The following is a 12221-nucleotide window of genomic DNA, read 5'->3' on the forward strand; positions in this document are numbered from 1 at the left end:
ACCCATGTCCAAGGCTAGGTATAGAACAATGAACATGGCACACTTATGGGTTATATGAGTTGATGATTGAGTAAAGGTTCGTATTATTATTCGAGGTTGAGTTGATCAATGGTTACTTTTCTCAGAGTACAATGTGTAATGTAGTTTGAACTACATTGTTTAATTGAGCTAGTAATGTTGATTATTTTGCTATACTCTGTATTCTGATATGTGGTGATTACTCAGCTTTTTGCTGACGTGTGTGTATTTTTTGTTGTGCTACTTGTGTCTGCGGCCACGTCTTTTTCTTATGGTGGCCCTGCGACGATCTATTTTGGGATTTGTCCTTAATGGTGAGCAGACAAGATTGTTTTAGCAGGTTGATCAAGTGATCGTAGCTAAAGGAGCTCAAGTGTTTCGATTAGTTTGTTATAACGAGTTTGTAAAGTTGTACAAATAGCTCACCTAGATTAATGGGTTGTAATTATTGGGATTTTGTAAGCCTTAGCACTTGACAGATTGTCGAGTGTGGCGGTAATACCTCCGATTTAGGTGTATGCTTCCGCAATTTTATTTAAAGGTTGTTTATTTTCCTTTATTTATTGTTTATTATTAGCTAGTAAATCGGGGGTGTTACAACAATCAACAAGACACTTTAACTAAGCTAGACACTAAATAATTCATTTAGCGTTGATTACGCATCGAACGGGTTTCCTACTATACTTCCCCCAAATAAATTGAGGTTAACTGACACGGGAGCTAACCGTGCCAGCGACAAAACCACTCAAAGGTGGCGGAATTCCTGCGCATAATAATAAATAAAAAGGAATGTACAGCGTCCTGTACTCCATTAGAAGTTATGGTTAAATATAAAACCCCATAACTCCCCCATTGTTCATACTCAAGGTATATACGTTTCAAGAGTTTTGGTGCGTAATCTCTTTCACTTTACGAAAATTACATGTTATTGGACTTGGTGATGACTCTCAAAGCATAGTAAAATCAATCAACAATAATAATTCAATCAATCAAACATACCAATTTAATTCTTGAATATTTAGTGACCACATAATATTTAATGTTGAACCCTTTTTAATTCTACCTCAGTGTCAAAGACATCTTAAACGCATAAAGCGCCAAAAATCTTATCCCTCGGTGTTAAAAACACCTTAAGTGCACAAAGACACCAACATACTATTTATTCCTTGTGTACATAGACACTTATATAGCTCCTTCCTCATGCTTAAAACATCAATAAAAATTATATGAACCATAATAAAATTCCTTTTCAATATTCCAAACATAATTAAACAATTAGTTTAATTAAACATGCTCTCTATCATGCCATAAATAAACATGTGGTTCATAAATAATATTCCAAACTATAAATTTCCATTCAATAATTCATCACAAGTAAATCATGCTTCTCAATTCAATCACTAATAACATCCAAATCACAAATTTCCATTCCAAACCTAGCATGATACTATTTTTAATTAATCAAACACATTTAGCATACTACTACATCAACATAACTATGCTAAGTACGCGAACGTACCTCGATAAAGCCCTTAAAGTGGCCGAAAACACTACAACAATTCCCGAATCAAGTCTCCTACATAAAGGGACAATTATACTAGATTAATTACCCTTGTATACACAATTTCTAGCAACTTAAACTCACTTTAAACCATTTAAAATAATCTGAAAATTATTTAAAAACCCCTAATTAAACTCCCTTTTAATAAGTAATTACACCCTTTTATTAAAATCACAATTATACTACTTTAAATAAAATTCCAGCATTTTAAACTAATCAAAAACCACTTCAAAACTTCATCAAAATACATCTTTATACTTAAATTATCCATAGAAAAATTAAATTATCTTTTACCCTTTAAACTCAAGGATAAAATTTTAAAAAAACTCCGTTAAAAACTCAAGGATAAAGTGGCCGAAAATCTTTCTTAAAACGTTGTTTCCACATGGAAAACACTACTTTTTTGTCAAAATCGGATGAGTTTAGAACCTGGTCGGGATTAAAACGGGATTAATATTAACGAACGGGAATCTAAAAATTAAAACACGAATTTATGTGTTCAAAATAATCTAGAATTAAGTTAAACTAATTAGTAGTTATAATCACTAAAATTTCAAAACATCATTACTATAAAAGCCCTAAATCAATTGTTCATAAAAACCCTAAAAATCAAGTCTTTAATAATTTTAAAACCCTAACTTATAATTTTATGAAATATGAAAATAAAACACTTTATTATTTAAAATTTACAATCTTTAATCATTAAAATACAATTACCAAACATACTAATCTTATTTAAACAATTAAAATCAAAAACCCAAATTATGAATTGTTAGAACAATAATTAAAACAAGAGGAGATAGAAAATAAGACTAACCTTTTTGTGTGGGAAATTTTTGGGGATTCATGGGGTATTTATAGTGTAGAGTAGGTTAGGGTAGGTTTGGGCTTCATAAAAATAATGGACTTTAAATGATGAAATAGGTGACCCAAAAGTAAAAATAGGATGATTGGGTTCATAAGAAAGATGGGCTACATTTGGATTAAATACTTGTTGACCCAAATATAAATACTTGCTTTATCTATAATCCAATAATTAAAATGGTTTGACCCAAAATATATTTTATAATTAAATAAATAATTTATAAAATACATTAAAAATACGGGGTATTACAACCGTATCCAAGTATGGGAAAATATTCTCAAAAAATTTGACATCCCTTGACATGAAAAATTCCTTAGTGTCTAAGTCAAAAAGACTCCAACCCTTCTTGCCAAACGGATATCCTACAAAAATGCATTTCCTACTCCTACTAGCAAATTTATCTCCCTTGGCACGTTGATTATGAGCAAAACACAAAGAACCAAACACACATAATTCCTTAAAAGATGGTGGATGACCAAATAGCACCTCATAAGGAGTACGCTTATTCAAAATGCTAGATGGAGTTCGATTAATAACATGTGCAGCGGCTAAAACACACTCTCCCCAAAAATCAATCGGTAAACCACCTTGAAATCTAAGAGCCCGAGCAACATTTAGGATGTGTTTATGTTTTCGTTCTACCCTCCCATTTTGTTGAGGAGTGCCAACACAAGATTTTTGAAACAATATCCTATTTGCCAAAAAATAATCATGCATACAGTTAAATTCAGTGCCGTTATCACTACGAACAATTTTAATTTTCTGTGAGAATTGTCGGTCAATCATAGCAATAAAAGACATAATTCTAGGTTAAAAAAAACCGCTCCGATACCATGTAAAGCTAAGGGCTTGTTTGGCATCAATTTTGGTTTTTAGTTTTCTGTTTTTTACAAAACTAAAACCCAAAAACAGAAAACAAGAAAAAGGTGTTTCTACTTTTTTGTTGCCAGTTTTCAAAAATATTATGATTTTAATAAGTTTATATAATTTTTGATTCATTATGTGGCATATATCATATACTTTCATATAACAAAAAACCAAAAAACAGAAAACCACAGCAATGCCAAACGAACCCTAAATTGAAGCTTCTGATTTCATTAATTGGCAGAGGACAATATTTATACATAGGAGGTTTCCTAATCCTACGGCAAGTAGGATAGGAAATATTCTAACTTATCACATAACAAATATTATCAAATATATTCTTCCCTTATTATCCTAATACAGAGCCATTTTATTAATTAATGTCCAAATCCGTCAAAGTTAAAATGCTTTGGGAGAAGGTAGATATTTATCTAAATTACATTAGTTTATCTCTAAATTGTAAAATAAGAAGTGAGTAAAAAAAAAAAATTACCTTAAGGGGGTGTTTGGTAAATGGGAATTGAGGGTGGGAATGGAAATTTTAATCCCAAATAAAACAAAATCTCTTGTTTGTTAAATGGGATTGAGATTAAAGGAGGGAATGGGATTGAGAATAAAAGGGGTGAATTCCCACCATTTTACTACCTAGGGAGGGTAGGTAATAAATGGGTGAGAATGAGAATAAGTGAAAAATGACATTTTTGCCATTAATGAAAAAAATGGAGGAGAAAGATTAGTAAGGGTAATTTTGTATTTTTGTTATTTATTCTCCATCTATTCCCATCCACTACCCAAACAAAGTATTGTCATATTTTTCTATATTCCCAACAATCAATTCCCAATCTCATTCCCATTCCCATTCCCACATTTAAATCCCCAAACTCCCATTCCCACATTCCAAACGCCCCATAATTGTTTCTAACATGAGATGAAAGTTAAGGAGGGATAATTGTCTTTTCAAGTAGCAGTGGAGGGATATATCATATGTGCGTCTTTTCATGTACTAGTTGAGGGGTACATGTGTAATTTCCTCACCAAACAGTAAAAGCAAAAAGCAAACAATAATTGGACAGCTCACCAAAAGTACTGAATAAATGACCCTACTTTTTCAATATATTTACAAAAATGCCATCAGATTAACAAAAATTCGTTTATCTGGTAGATTAACTTGTATTTTCCCAAAGTTAAGTACTCCTTAAAATGAAAAAAAAAAAAAATGTGTTTTTCAATCAATATAAATATAAATATGACAAATTGATAAAATTAAATGCGTTATACAATTATCAGATAAGCAAATCATAGACACCCTTAAAACTTTTTAGATGACTACTCATTCTAAGAGTACTCCTATTAAAACATGCTCAATTATAGAGTATCTTAGCTCTAAATGCATCTTTTTGGGATGAGTAGAACATCAAATTTATTTAAAGCATGCTTTAAAGAGGTTTAATTTGATTTAATACCTACATACTAACAAATAATTAGAATTTAGAAGGGATGCAAAGTCATGGGTCAAGGCATAGATGATATAGGTGGTTTCAAGCTCTAGGCAAGCGTATTGAGTATTGAGGATTTGAGGTCTTATGGGAGCCTCAGAAACACCTCGATGTACAACCTTTTCAAACCTAAAATGTAAGAGAAAGGACCAACTATCATTTTTTCCCCAATATACTGAAATTAATATAATGTTTTTTAAAGGTGTCTCATGGAATTGAAAGCATACTTACCATCAATCACAAAGATTAATAAATAATAATTTGAAAGATCCTACATATATGGGTAAAAATTATTGGATTCAATCGATATAGATTATCAAGTAAAATAAAAAGAAAATAAAATAAAAGAAAATAAAATCATTCATTCATTCAAATACAAATTTGGTTTAAAACGAAACTATCACTCAAATTTGGTTTAAAAGGAAACTATCACTTTTTTTTTTTTTTTTTTAATGAACAAGTCAATATTCAATAAACATCCATAACATAGTTAAGAAAACCTTATGCAATCAGTGATATCATAGGTACGTGTATCAATTCAAATGTTTAAGTAATTATCAAGAAATTAAACCAAATTAAATAACAAAATATATAGATCTGACCTAAAATTATTAACATATTCCACTAGATATGAATTTATGAATCATATGATACATATTTAATTTATTTGACTATATCAACATGAAGGAGTGGGAGTTTGAAGATGACAAACGATAATCTTTGTGACCAATGTAAAATTAAAGGTTTTTTTTATTTTTTATTTTTTATTTTTTTGTTTGTTTTGATCTACTACTAGTTTATTTAGCTACTGTTACTTGTTAGAAATGTCCAAGGACGATTGTCGCAACCACAATATGGTTGTTTGACGTGCTTCCGTAACCTGCTCCAAGTTTATATATGTAAGTTAAAAAAAATGACGAGTTTCACCAATAAGTTATGAGGTACATGGACAGAATTAAGATTTAGACCAAAATTATAAAGGGTTGTTTGGCTCATGAAGTCTTGTTATGAGGCACTTCCTCCGTTCAAAAAAAAATATATTTCCTCAATTTTTTTTTTTAAAAGCTAAACTTGTTATTTTCGTCCGTTTTTTAAGAGCTATACTTTCATTTTTAGAAACATTTATAATTTGATAATTAATATATCTTTATCCACTAATGGTCCCCACACTAGTCAGACACGAATTAGTTCAAGTATATGCTCTGATGCTGAATTAACTAGCTTTGACTGTTTAATGCTGATGTTTTTGTTTAGAGCCACAAGGGAGGGTGAAAAGAACCTATTTCAGGATCTCCTAAAATTAGAAGGGAAGCTCTACCGATTGAGCTATTCCTTAGTCTTAACATACTTTGACTATGAGATCAGTTAGTTAGGAGATGTTCATAAACATATTAGCACATTTGCATGCCTAACGTTACCTGATTACACAATTCGTTTAAGACACGCGACTTGCTACATACTGCTATGATTTGACATAAACATGAACTTTCTGTAAGATAATTGAAATTGTTAAATTTAAACTTCACCTGTTTAATCGAAATTGGATAGACCTGCCTTGATTACAATCTAGCTTGATATGAACCTGAACTCATTTTAACCCGGCTGCCCCAATTCCAACCAAGCCTAGTTCAACCAAAAATGAATATGGCTAACCTTGATTTAAAACCATACACAAAATAACTTAATTGAATCGATTCTTTAATTAATTGAACTAACCTGCTAGGAAAACAAACTCGTTTTAACCTAACCCATCTAACTGGCGGATTTAGCCACGGGAGTACATAGAAGTACAACTGTATCCCCACCCCATCCCCCCCCCCCCCCCCAAAAAAAAAAAAAAAAAACTAATGACACAGAGACTAGTTGTAGTATAATGACGAGTCTTTTAGGTATTGCTATATAGACAAACTGAATACTAGTTCACTTCCCTTTTTTTTTTTTTTTTTTTTTTTTTTTTTTTTTTTTTTTTTTTTTTTTCTTTTTTGGTAAAATCAAAGAGACTAGTTATATCTGAATATTCCATCAACCAAATAGGCCGTCGATTCACACAAATAACTGATCTCTTAGCTAGATAGTTCCTTTTCTATTACCCACAATTATATTTAGGCCCTGTTCTTTTAAGCTTTTGGGCAGAGCAGAACAAATTACAACAGAGCAGCGGTAAAGAATGGGGCCTTAGGGTTTGTTCTCATTGACTGAACTCAGCTGAACTGAATAGAACTGAGTTTAACTGAACTGAACTGAAATGAATATTTTATAAGAGAAGGAAATTAGGAGCTGAAATGAACTGAATTTCAACGTATGAGAATAGGCCACTCATGTATAGACCTCATTATTGGAGGATTGGTTACATAGTACACGCATAGAGCCATAGACTAATAATACAATACTCGTAAAATGCACTCATAACTCAAATTTTAGTTGATAAAAATTGATAATACTCCACCTACTCCGTATTATTTATTTATTTTTTGTTTAAATTTTTATTAAGGTTAATATCGTGCACCCATATCCAATTTCCTGAATCAGCCACTAACCCATAATCTTCAACTCAAAGCCGTTCAACGGACCCAATCCAAAACCGAACAGTCAACCCGAATTGATAGTACGTACTAGCCGTAATACAATATTCATCCTAGCTAGTCGATGGCTCCTTCAAGGCTTCAATTAAAATTGAAGTCCCCTTCAATTTTCATCACCATATGTGTGAGTCGTTATCATCCGTGAGAATCAATGTGTGACTTCTCACCTTCTACGACTGACTTTTGCCTCCATGAAAGCAGCTTCATCCTTCTCTATCTCTTCAGTTTCATTGACCAGATGATTTTATTTGGTACTCCCTCCGTCCCCTTTTAATAGTCCCTTATGGGCATTTTTTTACAGGAATTAATAAATACAAATAAGAATAATAAAAGTACATTGAAAAAGTAAATTGACATTGGGTATGCAAAAAAATAAAGAGAGAAAGTAATAAAAGTACATGGAAAAATTTATATGGGAAAGTTAAATTTGCACAAATATTCATGTAAATTGGAGGGAATTTTGATAAAAAATTAATATTAATGGTTATTGGAAAAAGCAAATGGGGTGAACATTTTGTGACTAAAATTTGTCCATAAAAGACTATCAAAAAGGGACGGAGGGAGTATCATTTTTTATAAATAATAAATAAAAAGACAGAATAATGTATTGAACTAATGAACTAAGATGTTTTTTTAATTAACTATTAGAAACATCATTAAATGTTCATTGGTAGGTGAGATTTGAGAATTTCTTTTACAAATCATTACTACAAGTCTATTAATTAGTTGATAACTACACGCATGCATTACTACTTCTACATAAAAAAAAAAAAAAAAAAAAAAAAAAAAAAAAAAAAAAAAAATTAAGTTCTTTTATTGTCAAATTGATAAAAATACAAATTTGGTAAACTAGAGAAACGGTTTGTTAACGAACTGAGAGAGGGAGGGAAGTTGGTAAATCACTAAATCCACATTACATGGGCCCTCACCCTTTTTACTCTCTCTAACAAGACCCCGTTCACTTTACCTTAAAAAAATAATATTAAGTACCTAATTGAAGCGATAATGGAAAATTTAAGTTATTCATACGTAGGAGCTTGAAATCGTCTAAATAACCCATAAAACGTACAGCTTCAAACTACTTCCTATGTTTTTATTTAGTTTCAACATTTCTACTTTTCATGCTTGCATGTCAATGCATAATAAAATCTGCATACCAACCATTATTATTTTAAATTTAATTATCGATGACACATCTAATAACATCTCATATACTACTATGGTTTTTTTAAAAAGTATAAAACACCAAAGATAAGTGGAAATAAAGGCATGTAAATAGTGCAATGAATAAAAATGTTGCAACTAAATAAAAACGAAGGCAGTATTTACAAATTTCACGTGATATTATATTGAATGATAGTATGTCACACTTCTAGCTTTCCGAGATGATCAAGCCTTTTAGGATGCTAATTAACTTATTAGCATTAGAGACCTACTTGTCCAATGTAGTACTTTTGGCCTATTAGATAAGATCCCATACATAGGTTATATCATAGGCAACCTCTTTATTAGAAATACCTCTCTATTCTCTAACACATTATCAAAGATACGTAACAATGTAACATTTATTACTACAAAGATATTTGTTATAACATTTATACCTTAAAGCAAATCAAATCATTCTATAAACTTTACCATTGATTTGAGTTACCTTAAACTATCATTCACTAGGATAGTTAACGAACGCGTATCCTAATTGTGCAAGTGCCCAAATTAGAATAATAGATACTTTACCAACTCAAGACAATTCTCCAATCGATACTCATATTACCAAATCACAAAATAATATTATGAAATATAGGGATTGGTCGATTGGATCAACGGAATAATATAATTGAGTCAAAGGCTCTACCAACCCAAAACCACATAAAATAATGACTTGCGTGCGTGGGACAAAATATGACATCAAATTTGATTTTTATTTTTTTAATACATGTAACACACAATAATTTCTACTATATAAAGGCTTGATTGTCTTACCTTAAAGTCATCAGCTTTCTAAAGTTAACCAAATTTCTTAATTATATATCCTAGCTTCAATATAACCTAATTAAGAGAATGGGTTCTATGTATGAAATTCCTATGGCTCCAAAAGCAGTTGGTCCAGCCACAATCTTGGCTATGGGCACTGCCAATCCACCAAATGAATTTATCCAGGCTGATTATCCCGAGTACTACTTTCGTAGTACAAATAGTGAACATTTAACTCGTCTCAAGAGCAAGTATCAGCGCATGTGTATGCCCTTTAATTTGCTTCTTTTATTTCTATACTATACTATCTATTATTTGCTTAATTATTGGTTATCATAAATGCTTCAATTGATCGAGCTTATTAATTTATGATTCCTTAATTTAATGAATTTTAAGTAGGTCGAGTCCCTTGGTAGCAAGGGTGAATTGAGGGTAATTAAATGATAAAGTATAAGTATTGGTTATTAAAGATAATGCAAATAAAGAATTTTTCTGTTTATAACTCAATTCAGTTGTATCGCTGTTTGTAAATTAGTTTTAGGATGAAACTTCACTTTGGGCTACTATTAAAAGTGATTCTATTTTGGATTTTTCTACTACTTGTTATAACACCATACCCTAGTATATAACCCTACTAGACTAAGTTCAACCTAGTCCCTTTGTTTGGTATTGAGTATAGATCCTTTAAATAAGCCATCTCTCCTATTGACGAGGTTTTGAATCTTTTGACCTAGTGTATAAGACCACAGGTTAATTTTTAATGTATCATTCGCATGACCCATTTGCACAAAAAAAATAAATATAATATATCTCTCCTTAAATTAAATTGTAGTACACTCTGTTAAATCAAAAATACATATCGTAGTTTAAAACCTTTACGAATTACTTCATTATTTTTTTTTCTTAGGGAATTACTTCATTATTTATGGAAAGTAACATAAAATATAACATAGGATTAGATGAATTTTGTTTATTAAATTGAATTTAAAAAAAAAAATAGTGGATGATGATTTGTGATTGACACTACCAAAAAAAATGGCTATTATTTACGAATTGATGAGAATTATTGATTTATATATAGGAGAAATGATGTTTATGTTTTGGAAACCGCATGCTTAGCTATAGCTTACACTTCGAAAGTTCGAATACTCAGCTCGTATCATTATCTACAAAGTCAACCACTTGTAAAGTTAAAAAGTCGTAAAACCTTTTGCTTTTTCGTAAATTTGTACATGACTAGTATCTCGTGTTTATTGATTTCTATTTATTTGCAGGCGATAAATCACAGATTAGGAAACGTTACTTGCACGTAACCGAAGAGATCTTGAAGGAACACCCACAAATGTGCGATAGGAAGGCTTCTTCCTTAACAGCCCGTCAAGCTATCCTGGCCACTGAAGTCCCCAAACTCGGAAAAGAAGCCGCCGATAAGGCGATCGCCGAGTGGGGCCAACCCACATCTAAGATCACCCACCTCATCTTTGGCACCAACACCTTCGTCGACACCCCCGCCGCTGACCAATACCTCGCCATGCTTCTCGGCCTTTCGCCTTCCGTGAAGCGCTTTGTTCTCCGCCAGGGTGGCTGCCACTCTGGCGGTACGCTCCTTCGTATAGCCAAGGCCATGGCTGAAAACGAACGCGGAGCACGTGTGTTGGTTGTTTGCGCCGAGTTGAGTACTGTCATTTTTTACCATGCCCCTGATGACACTAATCTTTTACCACACACCTTATTTGCTGATGGTGCTGCCGCATTGATCATAGGTGCTGATCCTGATGAGCCAATAGAGAAACCTATTTTTCGGCTCGTGTCAGCCGACCAGGCCACAATTCCCGGTACAGACGGGACTATACAGGCCCGTCTGAGGGAGGAGGGTATGGTCGGGGACATTGAACCTGATGTTCCTAAACTTATTTCCAAAAATATCGAGAGTTTGTTGATTGAATCATTTGAGAGAATTGGGGTCAAAGATTGGAACTCCTTGTTCTGGATCCCTCACCCTGGAGGTCCGGCTATATTAGACCAGATTGAAACTGAACTCGACCTTGAGCCGGGGAAACTAGATACCACTAGGCACGTCCTAAGCGAGTATGGGAACATGTGGGGTGCGAGTGTGTTGTTTATATTGGAAGAGATGAGGAATAAGTCGTCCAAGGAGGGCAAATCGACTACCGGAGAAGGCTTGGAATGGGGTGTGCTCTTTGGTTTTGGTCCTGGCCTTACTGTTGAAACCATTGTGCTTCAAAGTGCTTCGCTTAATTAATTAACACTAATTAATTAATTAATCACTTGGGATTAAATTAATGAAAGTTGGTTATTATATCAAAATATATAATTGAAGGTTGAAATTGTAATGTATAATAGAACTATTTTCTCGTCAAAATTTGAGGAAGTAGAACTATTATACATTGTGGGTGTAAAATATACACCAAAGTAATTTAATCTGTATAATTGTACGTGAATTGTTGTAATAACGGGTATTATTATATATACCTCAGTTCATTTTGCTTATAATTTTTTTTTTTAATTTTTTCTGTTCAATTAGTTTGTACCATTTTTATCGCTTGGTTATGTTCCTAGTTTGTTGGTTGTATACTTGTATTGTATCTAGAAATATGTCATATAATTAAAATTACTGTATTTAATCTGTTTTTTATAATTGTTTTGCATGCACTATTTCACTTTTTGCACAATTTTCAATGCAAGCTATATATACTACCCCATTTCTTATTAATTGTAATAAAATAAATTTTTGTGTCTCACAAATAATACACATTTATTGTAACTAATAAGAACCTGAAGTAGTATGCATTTAACTTAGAATTCGCATGCAAGTATATAATAATCAAACGATCAATTATTGC

The 12221-nt window shown here is 32.0% G+C and overlaps 1 protein-coding gene across 1 annotated transcript; it reads left to right on the forward strand.

Moving 5' to 3' along the window:
* The first annotated feature begins 9444 nt into the window (after nucleotides 1-9444).
* LOC145620694 (chalcone synthase 3-like) lies at nucleotides 9445-11646 on the forward strand. The gene is made up of 2 exons (XM_081675401.1): nucleotides 9445-9622; nucleotides 10632-11646. The coding sequence occupies exons 1-2, from the start codon at nucleotides 9445-9447 to the stop codon at nucleotides 11618-11620; spliced, it is 1167 nt and encodes a 388-aa protein (XP_081531527.1). The 3' UTR covers nucleotides 11621-11646.
* Nucleotides 11647-12221: the final 575 nt, after the last annotated feature.

Source organism: Chenopodium album, chromosome 27, assembly GCF_948465745.1.
Source record: "Chenopodium album chromosome 27, dcCheAlbu1.1, whole genome shotgun sequence".
NCBI classification, from domain to species: Eukaryota; Viridiplantae; Streptophyta; class Magnoliopsida; order Caryophyllales; family Amaranthaceae; genus Chenopodium; species Chenopodium album.